The following is a 21,471-nucleotide window of genomic DNA, read 5'->3' on the forward strand; positions in this document are numbered from 1 at the left end:
GCAGGTGAGGAACAACCTCGAATATTAAACAATCTGGGGTTTAAATATGATATAACGGTTACTTACGATGGAAGCCCTCCCAATGACATTATTTGGCCTTCTACATTAGACTACCCTTGGCCCTATACTTGTTTCTTAAACTGTCCGCGCAAAACAGTTAAAGGATTCTGGCTTGTTCCTGTCATTCCTTTGCAGGGTAAAAATAATAACTATAAATGCACGTATGTTGACGGTGTTTACATCAACCCAACAATGAAACGGAAGCTTTTGATTACCTTTGGAATAATTTCAATGCCTATTATACGAGTTCTCGTGCCCCATTCGGCCTCAATATGCATGCGGCATGGTTTGCTTATTCGCCTTACAAAGTTTCTGCAGTGAACAAATTTTTAGAAAAAATTCTTGCTTTAAAAGATGTTTATGTAGTTAGTGTTAAACAGGTATTAGAATGGATGGAAAAGCCCACACCATTATCAAAACTCAAAGATTTCAAACCATGGTCTTGCGCCAATCCAAAATTCTAAAAAAAATACAAAAGAAAAGAAAACGAATTAAAGCACGTAGAAATGAACATTTCAAATTACATATTTTTTAAACTTTTTCTCGGAGAAAACTTAATGTTCTTAAAAACGCTTGTCTATAGCAGAAAGGGTTGTTGTTGGTGTTGGTGTTGGTGTTGGTGTTGGTGTTGGTTGTTATTATTATTATTATTATTATTATTATTATTATTATTATTCTATGTTTGACTTCTGTTACATATTTTTTTTTACTTTTTCTCGGAGAAAACTTAATATTCTTAAAAACGCTTGCGACGTCGTAAAATTCACCTGAAAACGATCACTCGGTTATTTCAGTTATATAGACTCTGTGCGTTGGAAACAACAAGTTCGAAACATTTATGTTTCAAAATTAATTGAACCTGTATGCGGTTCACTTGACTTACTCACATATGAATATAGAAGACTATTTAAAGCAAATCTTGAAGAACTTTAAAGGATATGCGTTTTATATGTATTTCTTTCCATTAATAATTTATAGAAAAAGATATCTTGAAAATTTGACGAAAATAAAGGAAGCAAAACCTGACTTGCAGTTTATTTGGCATTATTTTTTTATGTCTAAAACATTTATAACCACAAAATACGAATGTAAATTAAGTATTGCCTACTTTATTCAATTGTAAATTAACGTAAATTAAAGAATTCTTTTTATAAAGTCAATATTGTGTTATCAGTCGCTACTAAATCTGCCATCATCATTTTATTTCAACAAAGCTTTCTTGTTCGTGAAATTTTTGTGAAATTTCAGTAAAAGGATACCACCACGAATATGGACAGCATAAGTTAAACTATTCTATTTCTAAATCGGTACTACTTAAGAAGAGTGGTCCCGGTGCGCGCACTCGCGTACTCGCGCATCCGCGATAACAAGATGTGACTAGTCGATCCTTACTTTGTGCTTTTGTGTTTTATTTACTTTGTTTAAAAAAATTATATACTTTGTGTTTTTGTATTTCATTTAAATACTTCTAAAATGTAACTGCACGTAATTGTGGGCGATTGGTTTCCTCCTTCGTCTTGGACTTTCCTCTTTCCGAAGAAGCGCTTTGCCCGAAACCTAAAACTACTACTCTTTCCCTTCTCTGAGGATACTTATTAATACATTGCTCGTGGTACGTCCACACGTCCGTTTTTCATATTTTTTTCTCTGTTTTCTTGATTGCCTATACACATACACACAAACGCACGCACATACATACATGCGTGTGTGTATGCATATGTGTATGCATGTACATGTATGTATGTATATTTGTGTATATTTATGCGTATATTTGTGTATGTATGTATGTGTGTGTGTATGTATGTGCATGTATGTGTGTGTGCATGTATGTGTGTGTGCATGTATGTGTGTATGTGTGTATGTATATGTGTGTATGTATGTGTATATATATGTAAATATGTGTATATATGTGTATATATATATGTAAATATGTGTATGTATATATATATGTATATATATGTAAATATATGTATGTATATATATATGTGTAAGTGTATACGTGTGTGTATGTATGTGTGTGTGTATATATGTGTGTGTGTGAGTATATACGTGTGTGTAAAGTATATACGTGTATATACGTCTGTATATATACGTGTATATATATGTGCGTATATATACGTGTATATATATGTGTATATATGTATATGTGTGTGCATGTATATATATGTGTGCATGTATATATATATGTGTGTGTGTATATATATGTGTGTGTATATATATGTGTGTGTATATATATATGTGTGTGTATATATATGTGTGTGTGTGTGTGTATATATATGTGTGTGTGTGTATATATATATATATATATATATACACACACACACATATATATATACACTATCCTATCAGACTATGAATGACTAAATTGCAACAGGTATATATAGCCCATTCTCTGTATTAGAGTGCATTGTTATACGATTCTATTGCTTTTCCTTATTAGAATATTGCGTACGGTTCACTCTTTCTGAATATCCCCGTATATATATAATATATATATATATATATATATATATACGGGGATATTCAGAAAGAGTGAACCGTACGCAATATTCTAATAAGGAAAAGCAATAGAATCGTATAACAATGCACTCTAATACAGAGAATGGGCTATATATATACCTGTTGCAATTTAGTCATTCATAGTCTGATAGGATATTTCGGAATAAAATACCTTCTTCAGATATTCTTAGATGGAGTCGCTGCTAAATGCATGCACATACAAACATACATACATACATACACACACACACACATACATGAATGCATACTTACATACATACATACACATACACACACACATACATACAAACATACATACACATTCACACATGCATACATACATACATGCATACATACACACACGCGCACATACACACACACACACACATACATACATTCATGCATACAAACATACATATACACATACATACGTACACACATACACAGATACATACATATATATATATATATACGCCTAATAGTTCGCGTTACTTTCGTTACCAGTCGATTGAAAATAGCTTGTGCAAGGGAGACAACTTTTAATAGATTAAAAGAAAACCCATCGCTCCAGAGTTTGTGCAAAATACATTTGGGTAATTCAAGTTTCGGTCGGCGGTTCACAAATTTTTCTTCTTTCCGTACCCCTAGGAAATGCCGAGTCAGTCTCAATAGCTGTATTGCAAAACTGATGGAATCGTGTGTCAGAGAAACACTCTGGAACTTCTGGAGCTCTCACAGTCTCATCCGACCCTCACAATATGGATTTGTCCCTAACTCCAGCTGCAGTGACCAGCTTGTCGAGTTCCTTGAGGACATTACTCAGATCACTGACAGTGGCTCATGGGTGGATGTTGTCTACCTTGACTTTGCTAAGGCTTTCAACTCTGTGCCACACAAAAGGCTTATGGTGAAACTCTCTGCAATGGGTGTGGGGGATGACCTTTTTAACTGGTTGAAATCCTTCATCCTCAGCCGAAAGGAGGTAGTCACAGTTCTAGGACAGCACTCTACACCATATGAGATGTCATCGGGTGTACCACAGGGATCTGTCCTTGGCCCCCTCTTGTTTGTGGCATACATTAACGACATAGATGCCAATTTAAAGAATGCCACAGTATTGAAATATGCAGACGACATCAAGCTGTACCTTGAAATCAAGAGGACAGATCCTGATGTCTACAACTCTTTCCTGCAATCAGACCTGGACACAATGCAGCAATGGATCACAGACTGGCAACTGAAACTGGCTGTGGACAAGTGTACCACCATGCATTTTGGGAGAAAAAACCCTGCGTTCACATACTCCCTCCACAACACTGATATCAAGAAATCCTCTTGCGAGCGTGACCTAGGCATCACTGTCAGCAGTGATCTGCGTTGGTCAAAGCATATCTCTAAGATTGTCAGGAAGGCCGAGGGTGTCTTGGCATCACTCAGCAGGTCTTTTGTTAGCCGCTCTCCAGCCATCTATTTAAAACTGTATACAGCTATGGTACGACCACACTTGGAATTCGCATCATCAGTTTGGAACCCCTATCTTGCACAGAACATTGACCTCCTGGAATCTGTCCAGAGACGTGCAACCAAACGCATACCCTCCATCAGACACCTACCATATTCTGAGCGCCTTGTTTCCCTGGGCATGGATTCACTGAAGCTCCGGCGTTTGGCGACGGACTTGGTAAACACCCACAAAGTTATCAACCACCTCACCAACAACAACACTGAACACCTTTTTGATCTCCATGTGTCTAACACACGTGGACATGCCTACAAAGTCAGAAAACAATACAGCTCCCATGACTTTCGGAAACATTTTTTCACGCTCAGAGTTGCTGAAGCATGGAATAAACTGCCTGCGTCAGTTGTTGACTGCCATGACACTGCATCTTTTAAGGCCCTCATGCTTTCCGAAATCCGCCGAAACTTCACCTGATTATATATACACTTTAGATGAGTTGTAGTGCACCTGAGCACTGTACACAATTATTATTATTATTATTCTACAGAATATAAAAGAACTCTCGAACGCAGAAAGGCTATGAAAACAGCTTCGAAAATCGGATAAATACCCTTTAGAAGACGGGAAAAAAAGTGGCCAGTAAGCCTCCACGGGAATTCGAACTCTGCACTTCTCAAATTCTGGCTGAGCGCTCTATACCATTTAGCTAAGAGATCCCTAAGAAAAGATGTATGTCTGTATTTTATGTATGTATGTATGTATGCATGCATGCATGCATGCATGTATCTATGTATGTATGTATGTGTGTATGTGTGTATGTATGTATGTATACATGTATGTATTATACATGCATGTATGTATGTATGTATGTATACATGCATGTATGTATGTATGCATGTATGTATGCATGTATACATGTATGTGTGTATGTATGTATGTATGTATATATACATGCATGTATGTATGTATGTATTGTAAGAATGAATGAATGTATGTGTGTATATATATGTGTGTATATATATATATATATATATACTACAAAATTAGAAAATGGAGAAACATACTCAAATCAATAAAACATCAACCATCAGATGATACCCAATTAATACTTTATTACACCATTACATAACAGTAAAGGCATTATACAAAATATATTGTAAATATAAATAGACAAGGAAATAGAAATATAAAATATAAAATATGCGACAGGGAAAGTCGCAAATTATACGGTCTCTTGTATCTGCAGTTTATTAAACCAAATGCAGAAGTCGCACAATCACATGGTTCCAGCGAATACTTCGGTAAGCACTCTGTCTTATAAACCCAGCTAGCAGGATGTCCAATCAAGATAACAGCAAACCGTTTAGGCTATTACTACTGTGTAACTGGTGCAAACTGTTAATCCGATATTCGTCACTAATAATTAATTTGGTGTATTAATCACAGGGTATAACACTAATGGAATAAAGAATGAAGGATTATATTCATACAATTCTTCTTTAGCTTACATACGTTTCAGATGATTCAGTGAGATGTAACCATTGTATATTCTGGCCTGCATGCTAAATCTTTTCATTAACTAATCGACTAATCAATTAGTATATTGAACAGATATCTCCCGAGCAATCTTCGCCAAAGTTTTTAAAGTATTTGTTAGATGTTTTCTGAAATATATACGCAATCAGATATAGGCGCAGGAGTGGCTGTGTGGTAAGTAGCTTGTCTACCAACCACATGGTTCCGGGTTCAGTCCCACTGCATGGCACTTTGGGCAAGTGTCTTCTACTATAGCCTCGGGCCGACCAAAGCCTTGTGAGTGGATTTGGTAGACGGAAACTGAAAGAAGTCCGTCGTATATATGTATATATATATATATATATATATATATATATATGCGTGTGTGTGTTTGTGTGTCTGTGTTTGTCCCCCTAGCATTGCTTGACAACCGATGCTGGTGTGTTTATGTCCCCGTTACTTAGCGGTTCGGCAAAAGAGGCCGATAGAATAAGTACTAGGCTTACAACAGAATAAGTCCCGTGGTCGAGTTACTCGATAAAAGGCGGTGCTCCAGCATGGCCGCAGCCAAATGACTGAAACAAGTAAATGAGTAAAAGAGTAGTCAGAATTAGCGGAAAAGGATAGCTAAAAGAGAACATATCAGATTCCTCTCATTATTTATTATCTTGTAGCGAGTTCATACTTTTGGGAGGTAAACTTTTTATCAGATACCAGGGAAATGAAGTCTGTAAGAAAACGATAAGAATATAGCCTGCTTAATGACTACATTAATTTGTCCGTTAAGGAGGGGAATGTATTTAAGTGTGTGAGGTTATTTGAGTGCAAACCAATTCTCGGTAGACGACTGAATGTAATAACATGGTCTTTCTAGTTTATTTAAGAATTTCAAGTTTACAACCATCAGACAAAATTTTCTATTTATTTCGTATGAAATAAATAGAAAATGTTATGGGAACTCGGTACATATTACGGCTAATATCCAGTGTTGTACGAAAGTAGTTTCACGGATCTTGTCAATCTAAGTCACAGATTTTATAAATAATCTTTCTTAAATAAACAGTTTGAAACTTCGGATACTTGTTGAATGTGTCATAGGTTTTTCTATTCTGTACATAAAAAAGTTTGGCTACTTTTTCTAGCAGGTCATGCAACCACATACAGGCTCCGTCGATGGTCTGTCTCAGTAATAATTTTCTTGTTATTTAGCCTCAAATCAACCCTGATACAGCAAACCTATGTTGCTATAAAAACATCTCTGGTTATTAAAGAAGGGTTTTGTTAGGGGAGTGGACCCGGAAGTTATTGTTCGCAAACAGCAGCAGTAATTTTTTTCAGCTGAATACACGTAATTGATTGGTTTAAATTACCCAAATACGACAACTTTAACACGAAATAACTTCTAAAATACAAAATTTCGTTCAAAACGTTAGGAATAAACCCTGTTCTATGTGACACATTCTACCAGTATCCGAAGTTTCAAAGTGTTTAGTTAAGAAAAATTAATTTAAAAATCTGGTCATCAAATTGAAAAGATCCTTCCATTCCTTAACTCTTGTATATGTGTGTATATATATATCAAGGATTGAACAAACAGAACATAACAAGGAGAGAAAGTTAGACGAAAGCAGAGCAAACAGGAAACAAGATGAAAACTTAACGGGCGGGGAATATAGACAAGGACACAATGCACGACATATTCGCAGCTGAGTTTTCCGCGTCAGTCAATGACCAAAATATCATCGTGGTTTTGCGCCAATATCATTGAGACTACTCAATCTTGGAGGTGCCAGTGCTGTTAAGCTACTGGAAAAAAGCTAGCGAGTGTATACTGAAACAGAAACAAATAAGACCTTATATAAGTACAACAGATGAAGATTTATGCATACATAACAATGCGAAGCCTTACGGCTATATACAACAGGAGAAAAAATAATTATAATTATACAAATACCACAAATACAACAGAAAGAGCTTTGATAACTGGCTCTCCGTCGAATACAACGACGAGTATTCCAGAAACAGCTTGCTCGTGAAATTGACGGGCTGGGCACAACACGAACTCACTTATACATAACGTAGTGCTCAATAAAGATTCAACGTGACACAGATTTACAGCTACAACTCATTTTTTTTTCCAGCTGAGTGAACTGGAACAACGTGAATTAAAATGTCTTACTCAAGGACTCAGCGAACTTATAAGTGAACAAAACACCTCCACTATTCTACGCGCCTTCACACACACACACACACACACACACACACAAATACACATCCACACACACATACATACATATATATGTGTATCATCATCATCATCATCATCGTTTAACGTCCGTTTTCCGCGCTAGCACGGGTTGGACGGTTCGACCGGGGTCTGGGAAGCCAGGGCTGCACCAGGCTCCAGTCTGATCTGGCAGTGTTTCTACAGCTGGATGCCCTTCCTAACGCCAACCACTCCGCGAGTGTAGTATGTGTGTGTGTGTGTATATATATATATATATATATATATATATATATATATATATATTATATATATATATATATATTCTCTCTTTTATCTCTTTTACTTGTTTCAGTCATTTGACTGCGGCCATGCTGGAGCACCGCCTTTAGTCGATCAAATCGACCCCAGGACTTATTCTTTGTAAGCCCAGTACTTATTCTATCGGTCTCTTTTGCCGAACCGCTAAGTGACGGGGACGTAAACACACCAGCATCGGTTGTCAGGCAATGCTAGGGGGACAAACACAGACACACAAACACACACACATATATATATATATAATATATATATATATATATATATATATCTATATATATATATATATACATATATACGACAGGCTTCTTTCAGTTTCCGTCTACCAAATCCACTCACAAGGCATTGGTCAGCCCGGGGCTATAGCAGAAGACACTTGCCCAAGATGCCACGCAGTGGGACTGAACCCGCAACCATGTGGTTGGTTAGCAAGCTACTTACCACACAGCCATATATATATATACACATTATTTTTTTCATTTATTTGTTTCAATCATTAGAATGTGGCCATGCTGGAGCACCGTCTTGAAACAATTTAGTCGAATGAATTGACCCCAGTACTATTTTAAAGCCTGGTACTTATTCTATCGGTCTCTTTTCCCGAACCACTGAATTACGAGGAGATAGACAAACCAACATTGGTTTTCTTTCACTCTCCGTCTACCAAATCCACTCGTAAGGCTTTGGTCGGCCTAAGGCAATATAGAAAACACTTGTCCAAGGTGCCACGCAGTGGGACTGAACCCGGGGCCATGTGGTTGGGAGGCAAGCATCTTTACCATAGATAGATAGATAGATAGATAGATAGATAGATAGATAGATAGATAGATAGTAATATCCATACATATAATATATATATATGTGCGACCGCACATCACCTGTCAACTATCGCCCAGTCAGTCTCAATAGCTGTATTGCAAAACTGATGGAATCGTGTGTCAGAGAAACACTTTGGAACTTCTGGAGCTCTCACAGTCTCATCCGACCCTCACAATATGGATTTGTCCCTAACTCCAGCTGCAGTGATCAGCTTGTCGAGTTCCTTGAGGACATTACTCAGATCACTGACAGTGGCTCATGGGTGGATGTTGTCTACCTTGACTTTGCTAAGGCTTTCAACTCTGTGCCACACAAAAGGCTTATGGCGAAACTCTCTGCAATGGGTATGAGGGATGATCTTTTTAACTGGTTGAAATCCTTCATTCTCAGCCGAAAGGAGGTAGTCACAGTTCTAGGACAGCATTCTACACCATATGAGATGTCATCGGGTGTACCACAGGGATCTGTCCTTGGTCCCCTCTTGTTTGTGGCATACATTAATGATATAGATGCCAATTTAAAGAATGCCACAGTATTGAAATATGCAGACGACATCAAGCTGTACCTTGAAATCAAGAGGACAGATCCTGTTGTCTACAGCTCTTTCCTGCAATCAGACCTGGACACAATGCAGCAATGGATCACAGACTGGCAACTGAAACTGGCTGTGGACAAGTGTACCACCATGCATTTTGGGAGAAAAAACCCTGCGTCCACATACTCCCTCCACAACACTGATATAAAAAAATCCTCTTGCGAGCGTGACCTAGGCATCACTGTCAGCAGTGATTTGCGTTGGACAAAGCATATCTCTAAAATTGTCAAGAAAGCCGTGGGTGTCTTGGCATCACTCAGCAAGACTTTTGTTAGCCGCTCTCCAGCCATCTATTTAAAACTGTATACAGCTATGGTACGACCACACTTGGAATTCGCATCATCAGTTTGGAACCCCTATCTTGCTCAGAACATTGACCTCCTGGAATCTGTTCAGAGACGCGCAACCAAACGCATACCCTCCATCAGACACCTACCATACTCTGAGCGCCTTGTTTCCCTGGGCATGGATTCACTGAAGCTCCGGCGTCTGGCGATGGACTTGGTAAACACCCACAAAGTTATCAACCACCTCACCAGCAACAACACTGAACACCTTTTTGATCTCCATGTGTCTAACACACGTGGACATGCCTACAAAGTCAGAAAACAACACAACTCCCATGACTTTCGGAAACATTTTTTCACGCTCAGAGTTGCTGAAGCATGGAACAAACTGCCTGCGTCAGTTGTTGACTGCCATGACACTGCATCCTTTAAGGCCCTCATGCTTTCCGAAATCCGCCGAAACTACACCTGATTATACATACACTTTAGATGAGTTGTAGTGCACCTGAGCACTGTACACAATGTTTTTATTAATATTATTATTATTATATACAGGGTGCGATGGGTAAACTGTCGCCATTTTATAATTTCAATTTTGCGCATGCGCATTGTTTGTTCTTGATTTTGTCGACCACATAGTATAATAGGGTCAGTTGGGTACCGTTTGTGAGAAAAACAGCACCATGAAGCAATTCACTCTGCCAGAAATTTTGAAACGACGTGCTGTGCTGCTTGGCATTCGCAACGGAAGTTCCAATACGAACATTTCAGAGTGTTTGGGCATCAATCTGAGGACATTGCAGTCTGAGGACATGTACCGAGAAAGATAAAAATTAAACATCTAGTCAGAATCATGGTGTATGGAGTGAACACTAGTGACAGCGACGTTATGCCTCCATTCATCTTCCCATACGGTCTCAGACTCAACACAGAGGCCTACATCAAGTGCCTGGAGGAGGTAGTGCTGCCCTGGGTCAAGATGGTGGCTGCTGGAAAACCCTGTGTCTGATAACTGGACTCTACACCATGCCACACAAACAGGAGAACCAAGTCATGGCAGTCAGACAATTCCTGTGACCACATCGCCCCCAAACTCTGACCACCTACCTCCTCCGACTACAACCTCCTTGATTATTATGTGTGGGGCGCAGTTGAGCAAAAGACCAACAAAACTCCTTGAAACACCAAAGATGGACTGAAGGCAAGCGTTATGGCGGCATTCACCAACTTAAACAAGAAGACTGTCCAAAAGAGTTGCAGAAGATTCCGAAGTTATCTGGAGTCCAGGGTTGAAGCAAAATGGCGAGTTTATTGAATAAATTTAATATTTAGTATTTTTGATATTTTTATGTAATTTTGGTAAATACATCTGTAGTGGATCTTGCAAGCATGAAGTGGATTCGATCCACCAAATTAAAATTAACACTCCAACAGAACTTTTCCCACGGTGGAACAATGGGTTTTCTTTGACAGCAGTTTTACATTTTCCATGTGCCTTTAGCTAGGCCGAAATCATTTCTTCACCACTTGACTCTTTCCAAAAGCTAGAATAGAGATAACAAGGCCACCAACTAAATCTATTGTTCTCAATGATATATCTATCCTTCTGGATAGTTATATAAGCAGGCACACCCCAAGCAAAAATGAGTTAGTCACAGTCGGTGACGACTCAATGACAACGAAATCTGGCTGACCAGCTACAATCTTGGCCAGAAGGAGAAATGAAGTTTACTGTCAGCAACTGTGAGACAACACCCTACAATTCTCTCTAGCTCTAATTCTGTTCTCTTACAACATCATACTATCTATCTCTGTAATTACTACTAAACAATGAAGAGGATACAAACACAAACTTTATTTCGCATGCTTTTGGGTTTATCATAACCTGTTCGTCGAGGCAAGGTATTGTAACGTAACGGTAAATAGATATTTCCTTAAAACTTCATGCATTGTTCATCTTTCACATCCTACAGTATGCAATTATAATAACAAAAAACTTTATTGTTACATATCTGTTAAAATGAAACGTCAGTGTTATTTTCATTTCTGCGTAATTTAGACGACAGTTTATTCACCGCACTCAGTATATATATATATATATATATATATATATATATATATATATATAATAGAAAAGAGTGAAAAAAACTACAGAAGGCTTGTTTTATAAGGTTAAAGAATATATTTAAGTCGTTATGTTAGAAGAATGTTATAAAATTTTTCTTACAGTAAAACTATGTTACTGTATGAAACATTTTATAACATTCTTCTAACATAACGACTTAAATATATTCTTTAACCTTATAAAACAAGCCTTCTGTAGTTTTTTTTCACTCTTTTCTATTTTGTGTATGTGTACTCCCATCGCATTTCTGATCTAAAATTCTAAAATGCCGACCTAAATTAGTAATCAGTTAGAAGGTGGGATATTTATTATTCGTATAAAACTTTCGGTCGACACCGGTGACAAAAGAGTAAACTACACCGGTAAACAACTGTTTAAGTATATTTATTGCGTTGTATTTTGAAAAAGTGTACTAATTAAGGTAAGTGCTTAAAGCCTTAATTATTTTCATTATTCTGTGTGATTTAAGTATTATTATTGTCCTTTTTTATGTTTTGAATTTATGTTGTGAATTTACTTGTATATTTTACAATCAAAGTTGAGGAAAATCAACGAAATGACATGTGTCCTTTGCATTCTTTTATTGTTTGATGTCACATTACGGAAAGATAGATGTAGCGTTTAGTTTGTCACTTGACAATTTGTCTGGATTGTTGTTTAGCCCTGAATCAGCCTCTATTATTCATATATATATATATATATATATATATATAGGCTGTGTGGTAAGTAGCTTGCTTATGAACTACATGGTTCCGGGTTCAGTCCCACTGCGTGGCACCTTGGGCAAGTGTCTTCTACTATAGCCTCGGGCCGACCAAAGCCTTGTGAGTGGATTTGGTAGACGGAAACTGAAAGAAGCCCGTCGTATATATGTATATATATATATATATATATATATATATATATATATATGTGTGTGTGTGTGTGTGTGTGCCTGTGTTTGTCCCCTAGTATTGCTTGACAACCGATGCTGGTGTGTTTACGTCCACGTAACTTAGCGGTTCGGCAAAAGAGACCGAGAGAATAAGTACTAGGCTTACAAAAGAATAAGTCCCGGGGTCGATTTGCTCGACTAAAGGCGGTGCTCCAACATGGCCGCAGTAAATGACTGAAACAAGTAAAAGAGTAAAGAGTATATATATCATCCAAAGCGTAGCTAGCAATTTTTTCCAGGTACCGTCTATCAGGAACCGGCAAAGATTTACTATTACAACCGTCAGAGTTGCTGAAGCATGGAACAAACTGCATCGTTTAAGGCCCTCATGCTTTCCGAAATCCGCCGAAACTACACCTGATTGTCCCCCTTCCATACTCATACACATATGTATATGTTATGACTCATGCACTGTTCTTTTCCTGACGCTTGTACTTTACCCTATGTACTATACATACACTTTAGATGAGTTGTAGTGCACCTGAGCACTGTACACAATGTTTTATTATTATTATACTTTCAACGAGTGATTTTCGATTATTTTTGATGGTCAGATTCGTTCAAAACATCAAAACCCATGGGCAGACTTAAATTCATCCTTCAAATTTAGACGGGTTTAATACTAAAAATTTATCCAAGAACTTCATTATAAAACGGGACCTAGCTTCTTCGTTTTGTATATAAAGTTTAGCTGCTGTTTCAACAAAATAGAACAACCACACTGAATCCTCCCTGAAGTGGTTCATATGTTGGTTAAACTAAAGCGTTATTTGTTGTTGAATGTAATACTTTTATTGTCTTTTGGGGCAAAATGAGTAAGACAAGATAATATAAATTTGCCTCATCAGTTCTCCAGAATTACATTTGAAAAAAGATTCAGACACGTCAATATTCATCTATAGACATCAGAAATGCAAAAGAAAATTAAAAAAATTAATATCTAGGTCAACTGAAAGAGGATCATGGAAAAATGACACATGATATGCAATTAACAAAACTTGACTAAATCTAAAAACTCAGCATAAAATATTCTTTATAGGTTCTTCATGATCTGGTGGAGTGGCTCTCTCCCTGATGTCTTTAAGCACCATGCAGTTAAAGAGAAGAAACTATTGAAATTAATTATTACTCATTTTGCCCCGATTTGGACTTTTTTTTTTATTGAAAATTATAAAATTAGACATTAAGTGTGGGGAAAATTGACTTGGAATCCATAATCGAATATTGATGGTTCAACATCAAAAATTATCCAGATATTTTATTAGCAATCTCAGTTATAATCGAGTCAAGGAAAATTTTCTTGAAACAAAAGTACCTGTCACCTGACTATGTTTTAAATTCTCTGTGTAAAGAGATATTCTTTAAGGAGAAAATCGGAAATTACTCATTTTGCCCCACTCTCCTATTGATGTACTAAAATTTTTGTGTTTCTTTTTGTATTAGTTTAATCGTATTTAACTACTTTATTTTTTAGTTGTGACTCATGTCTCTGGCAGATGAATTGTTGGCTGATTTAGAAGAGGGTGGAGAAAACTTGGAAACTCAAGACATTGAGCAAGAAGATGTTACCGAGGTGTCTGATACAGTTATGGAAGTTGACACTACCAAACATTCTGTGCGGAGTGTTGCCAAGCTCCGAGATAGCACAGAGGTTCGTGATTTACATTAATTATATTTCTTTAGTTAAAAGACAGCCAATAGTATTAAACATATTGAAACTACAAGCATCTGCCAACATTTATCATATACTTCCATTCAATTTCTGTGATAGGGATAGGACTTTTGCTATTATTATTAATGGAGTTGAAGAATCTGTCAACAATACGGAGACTATTTATGCATATATATATATATTCCTCCCTTGGACACACAAAGACCTGTTGAGGCAAGCGAAGTCGATATCGAACCTCATCCGACGACTGGCACCTATGCCAACCCCCCTTTGCTTGCGAAGACCTGTTGGGGCAATCAAAATTGAAATTGAACCAATCCTATGACTGGCACCCGGCAGATGCCAGGACCCCTGGACTGGAGATACGTAAAAAGCACTATCTGAATCGTGGCCGATGCCAGCGCCGCCTCGACTGGCTTCCGTGTCGGTGGCACGTAAAAAGCACCATCCGAATCGTGGCCAAAGCCAGTGCCGCCTCGACTGGCTTCTGTGCAGGTGGCGCGTAAAATGCACCAATCCGACCGTGGCCGATGCCAGCCTCGCCTGGCACCAGTGCAGGTGGCACGTAAAAAGTACCCACTACACTCACGGAGTGGTTGGCGTTAGGAAGGGCATCCAGCTGTAGAAACATTGCCAGATAAGACCGGAGCCTGGTGCAGCCTTCTGGCTTCCCAGATCCCCGGTCGAACTGTCCAACCCATGCTAGCATGGAGAACGGACGTTAAACGATGATGATGATGATGATATCTTATTTAGAGATAGAAGTCCCCATGCAATTCATCAAATCCTAATATACATCACACCATATCATAGAATTATATTTTAATACTTACTAATCATTTCTAAATTTCTCTTCTACTCGTGTTTCATGAGGTGCGCTTTATGTTCCTTAGACGGACAATTTGTAAGAAAGTGGAATAGTCATTTGAATTAACTCTTAGTTATAGTTTATTAGATCAACTTATGTCATAAAGTATTAAGTCCTGTATTGTACTATTTTTGCCAATTCAATAATAACTCAGTAACGATGATTCTTTTTTTTTTTATCATTTCAAGCTTAAATATGTTTTGCAAGAAATTGAAAAATTTTCTACCATGCAACGGAAAGATGGTGGTAAGTTTAAATTTTCCTTTGATTTAAAAAAAAAAAGAAGAAGAAATTACACTTGTAGAAATATATATTTTTTTTTCCTTGTGTAATTGAAAGAAAATGAACAAAGTTAAGTCTTTTGTATTACTGGTATTTATTTTACCAGCCTTTGAAAGGTAAAGACAAAAACAATCCTGAAAGAACACTCATAAAGGGAAACAAAATTAAATGCTTTTAGTCATTTAGTCAAATGGCTTATTATTTCTACCAATAGATCATTTTTTTTTCTTTTGAAATAACCATTTTCCCCTGCTAACATGGTTTGTACAGGTATTATCATTGTACAGCATATTATCATTCTTCTTCATCTTATATCATCTCATGTGAGAGGCTCAGCTTGCTATAAGGGGCGCCCTCCCTACTCACTATTTCTCATATCTTACTTTGTCTTTCTCTACATGGGTTCTTGGATATTTCCCATTCTCAGCATACAATATACTTTTGCATTCAACAATTGTATCTCTTTATTTATTCAACATACTGCTCAATATCTCCCATCCTTCAAACACCCTGGTACTTCAAACCAGCTGAATCTTATACTGACTACTCTTGCCAGTAAATAGGATTCACATTGACTCAAGCAAGACAATTATGCGATTGAAGCCATCCTCCAAAACATATACCCTGCCATATTCAGGTGTAGGCATAACTATATGGTTAAGAAGTTTGCTTCCCAACCACACGATTCCAAGTTCAGTCCCCTGCATGGCTCCTTGGGCAAGTGTCTTCTACTATAGGATAGGTCAACCTATTTCATTTACTCTCTTTTCTCTCTCTTTTACTTGTTTCAGTCATGTGACTGTGGCCATGCTGGAGCACTGCCTTTAGTCAAGCAAATCGACCCCGGGACTTATTCTTTGTAAGCCTAGTACTTATTCTATCAGTCTCTTTTGCCGAACCGCTAAGTTACTCGGACATAAACATAGACACACAAACATATACACACACATACATATATACATATATATATATATATATATATCATCATCATCATCATCATCATCGTTTAACGTCCGTTCTCCATGCTAGCATGGGTTGGACGGTTCGACCAGGGTTCTGGGAAGCCAGAAGGCTGCACCAGGCTCCAGTCTAATCTGGCAATGTTTCTACAGCTGGATGCCCTTCCTAACGCCAACCACTCCGTGAGTGTAGTGGGTGCTTTTTACGTGCCACCTGCACAGGTGCCAGGCGAGGCTGGCAACGGCCACGGTCGGATTGGTGTATTTTATGTGCCACCGGCACGGAAGCCAGTCGAGGCGGTGCTGGCATCAGCCACGAGTCGGATAGTGCTTTTTACGTACCACCAGACCAGAGATCCTGGCTGGTTCAATTTGATTTCGATTTCGCTTGCCCCAACATGTCTTCACAAGCAAAGGGGGTTGGCATGGGTGCCTGTCGTACGGTCGCATTGGAGTATTTTACGTGCCACGGCCACGAGTCGGATAGTGCTTTTTACGTACCACCAGACCAGGGATCCTGGCTGGTTCAATTCGGTTTCGATTTCGATTTCGCTTGCCCCAACATGTCTTCGCAAGCAGGGGGGGTTGGCATGGGTGTCTGTCGTCGGATGAGGTTCTATATCGACTTCGCTTGCCTCAACAGGTTTTTGTGTCCAAGGGAGGAAAGGCATTCATAAGTGGGCTGGGCTCACTTGTCCTGCCTGGTCTTCTCACGTACAGAATATTTCCAAAGGTCTCGGTCGCTGGTCATTTCCTCAGTGAGGCCTAAAGTTCGAAGGTCGTGCTTCACCACCTCGTCCCAGGTTTTCCTGGGTCTACCTCTTCCACGGGTTCCCTCAACTGCTAGGGATTGGCACTTTCTCACACACCTATCTTCATCCATTCTCGCCACATGACCATACCAGCGCAATCGTCTCTCTTGCACACCACAACTGATGCTTCTTAGGTACAACATTTCTCTCAAGGTGCTAACGCTCTGTCGAGTATGTACACTGACATTACACATCCATCGGAGCATACTGGCTTCATTCCTCACGAGCTTACGCATGTCCTCAGCAGTCACGGCCATGTTTCGCTGCCATGTAGCATGGCTGTTCGTACACACGCATCATACAGTCTGCCTTTTACTCTGAGCGAGAGGCCTTTAGTCACCAGCAGAGGTAAGAGCTCCCTAAACTTTGCCCAGGCTATTCTTATTCTAGCAGTTACACTTTCAGCGCACCCACCCCCACTACTGACATATATATATATATACATATATACGACGGGCTTCTTTCAGTTTCCGTCTACCAAATTCACTCACAAGGCTTTGGTCGGCCCGAGGCTATAATAGAAGACACTTGCCTAAGGTGCCACGCAAGTGAGACTGATCCCAGAACCATGTGGTTTGTAAGCAAGCTACTTACCACACAGTCACTCCTACGCCATTTGATTTCTTTTTAAAATCTTTTACTCCTGATCAGATCTTTTTGGGGATTTTTGCTATTTATTTCTACCAAAAGAATTAGATTCATTTTTGCATGGTATATTCAACTCCCCAAGACTTAGTTTTAGCAAATATTTGTATCATTTGTTTTTTTCTTTGCATTGTTTTTGCTTCCCAGCAGATAGCTCTCCTTAAAAAGCATGCTTAAGGATTATGCTCATTCCCCATTTGTAATAAAGGACCAGTCCACCTCAGCTGATGGGAAACCAGCATAGTATGAATGGTTGAGGTTCCTGCTCTCTCTAAAACTTTTGTATCAGGTGTAAGCAATGTCAAGCTAATCCTCAGAATTTGACAGACACTTTTGGTGAAAGTGTTCTAAGGATTTTCTGTGGTAGTTGTAAACAGCTCATGTTTCTGCTATATAAACAAAAGAGGATAGTACAAATCCACAATAAACCAAAGTTTTTGTGCTGACCTTAATATGTCATTGTAATCATATACGATTCCATCTTCATACCATTGGCCCAATGATGCAAAGATCATTCCAGCAGACATGGTCTGGTGCCATATTTGTAATAAGATTTCTAAGTCCCACATTGGTCTAAAAAGATGTTTAACTGTCTGTAAATCAGACAAGACAAACAACACTGTGCTGTTTGAGGTGAGACATTTGCACTATTTGTAATGCAAATTTCAAGCAGCTCTCAGGACTAAAAAACATGTACTCATGAATGGAAAAAGTACATTGAACAAGAAGTGACCAAGCTTTGTATAAATGCAGACTTCTCTCTCTCTCTCTCTCTCACTCCATATACATATATATATAAGAGAGCAAAGTGTACGTACGCTGCTATATATATATATATAATATATATATATATATATATATATATATATATAATTAATCAATATAGGGTGGCAAAAAATTTCGTAGAATTTTTTTGCCACCAGCGGCAAAAAATTCTACGAAATTTTTTGCCACCCTATATTGATTAATTATGAATTTTCTGGTTAATTCCGTAATGGAATCGGCGGCTTATATTTGCTGCCGATAAATTTGGCGCGAGTGCGATGATTTGAAAATTTTAGGTCAGATATTGCCGAGACAGTGATAGAAGTGCCTCGTGTAAATATCTGCTCCGATCTGGCTGTTCTTTACTGACGAATCTATCGGCCTATGGAAGACTAGCTTGATTTAATTTAATTTAATTTAATCAGGTTAGTTTACCATTAAACAATAGATGAAACGGTGCATCGTATAAGGAACTACAGGGTAAATGTTTTTTTAATTTTCTCCTGGTTTGCGGAATTAATGTTGTTTTGCGGTTGAAGCTTTGGCTGTTATTTCTAGTGGGTGAATGGCCTATTATGGCCGTTCCTTGATTTGCTATATATATATATATATATATATATATATAAAATACAAAATGGGTCAAGAACGCAAAACATCTGGACAGCTAGGGGATATTAAAAGGGACAGCAAAACATCCAGATAGATGATACAAAGAAAACAAGGACTGGTCATTTGAAATCATTGCAGTTTTTAAGTTACGAAACAATTTGTCATGATATTAGAATTTTCTTATTGTTAAATAAAATTTCATCAATTTCTGTCATTTATGACTTTATACACTCCTTATCATTTTCTCTTGTATCATACTATATATTCTACACATACGCGCACATATAAATATATATATATGTATGTATAACAAATAATTTTGTTTCTGTCATTACTATTGTATAGTATTGTAATATTGAATTGATTTTAATTTCCAGTCAGTGGTCCAGTCGAGGCAGATCCAGAATATAAACTCATTGTTGAAGCTAATAACATGACTGTTGAGATCGATACAGAAATCAGTAAGTGATTTTGTTTTACCTTTGTTTGCATAGACTAGGGTAGTGTTTGGGGTGGTAAATTTGGACATTTCTATATTGCTGAAGTGAGATGGGGTTTTTTTTTTTCTAACTATTTTCTCAGTTATATATTTTTCCTACTGCAAACCGCTCACTGTGAAGTTGATCTTGGCAAGCTGAGTTGTTATGTATCTAACTCACCTGGCTCAAAGACTTAACACAGCAGGTGTGTTGAGATTTTTAATCCATGACCAGTAATGGTTTCTAACATCAATGCAAAGCTATAGTTTATTATATTGGTGTGTGGGGTGTAGATTTGGTCAACTACAGTTCTTGACTGGGGCACTACTGTCAAGACTTCTAGTCAGTCATATCAACCCCATTGACTATTTCAGATTGGTACTTATTTTTATCAAATGGTTACAGTTACTCTGTTGTGTCTGGGGAGGGTCATTTTCTTTTTGTGCCTTATAATGTAACACACTCACTGGTAAAATTTCCACTTATTTTTTTATTTTTATTTTCCTAAAATTTTCGTTGCGTCTTGCAACCTTTCCATTAGTCTTGACAGTTACCTTTTGATGAAAAGAGGCATTATAGTATACTAATATGTACACACACAGTCTCTGACTGCCAGATTATACTCACAAAACGTCAACCCAGAGCATCAAAGAAAACAGTTTCCTGAGGGGCTGCACAGTGGTTTTGTTTATGGAACCACATGATTATGAAGAAAAACGTTTTAACCACACATCTAATCGTTGTGTCAATAATAAAAATTATTTCTACTTCAAACTTCTCTCATCCTTGCAAACATGGAACCTCATGCATGGAAACTAAGTGGGTGAAGAAATTATTGTAGCCTCAGATGAACCTCATGACACTATCAGGTACTTAAGTGACCTAATTAGTGCTGGACGTGGTTGTAGAAAAGCACAGTAGCCAGAGTAAGAAAGGACGTTGAGGAATTTGACAACAAAAATGATCCCACTTATACATGAAAAGCAAACTGCATGAAACGTATGTAAGAAATGGATGCCGCTTGGTAGCAGAATCTATCTCTGGTTATTGCATGTGGAAGCTGGGGAGAAATCTAAGTGGGCTTCATATACTGGATATGCTGTGTTAACTGCATGAGAAGCTGAAAAAGTAGGCAAGCATTAAAAGTGTTGTCGTGCATATATACAAGGGAGACAACTATACTGATCTCATTCAACGTCCACTTTCCTTCCATGCTTGCATGGATTAGACCAGTGCTTTTCAAACTTTTTGCTGGAGTGGAACCCCAAGGGAACATTCCACTGGCTTGAGGAACCCCTGTGCAATAATTTAATAGTTTTATGCACACATATCTGCACAGGAGAATTAAAAATTACTGCCGATTTTTGAAGTTTTGTAACTTTTTGCGGAACCCTGGTTGAAAACCACTGGATTAGACAATATTTGAGGCAGATTTTCTATGGCTAGATGCCCTCCCTACAGCCAACCCTCACCTATTTCCAGCCAAAGTAATACTTCCCCGTGACCAGACATTTTCATGCAGAATATTGGAAATGAATGACA

General features: G+C 38.0%; 2 protein-coding genes across 2 annotated transcripts in view; both read left to right on the forward strand.

The window, feature by feature from the left end:
* LOC118767093 (chitin deacetylase 7-like) overlaps nucleotides 1-381 on the forward strand; it is an 843-nt gene extending 462 nt beyond the window's left edge. The window contains exon 1 of the mRNA XM_036511130.1: nucleotides 1-381. This exon is cut by the window's left edge and continues 462 nt beyond it. Coding sequence (XP_036367023.1) covers nucleotides 1-381 — 381 coding nt within the window.
* Nucleotides 382-12,186: 11,805 nt separating this feature from the next.
* LOC115232582 (U4/U6 small nuclear ribonucleoprotein Prp31-like) overlaps nucleotides 12,187-21,471 on the forward strand; it is a 41,557-nt gene continuing 32,272 nt past the window's right edge. The window contains 4 exon segments of the mRNA XM_029802547.2: nucleotides 12,187-12,320; nucleotides 14,309-14,489; nucleotides 15,567-15,624; nucleotides 19,828-19,911. Of these exon segments, the coding sequence (XP_029658407.1) occupies nucleotides 14,322-14,489; nucleotides 15,567-15,624; nucleotides 19,828-19,911 (310 nt within the window). The 5' untranslated portion in view covers nucleotides 12,187-12,320; nucleotides 14,309-14,321.

The sequence above is a fragment of the Octopus sinensis genome, linkage group LG2, assembly GCF_006345805.1.
Source record: "Octopus sinensis linkage group LG2, ASM634580v1, whole genome shotgun sequence".
Taxonomy (NCBI): Eukaryota; Metazoa; Mollusca; class Cephalopoda; order Octopoda; family Octopodidae; genus Octopus; species Octopus sinensis.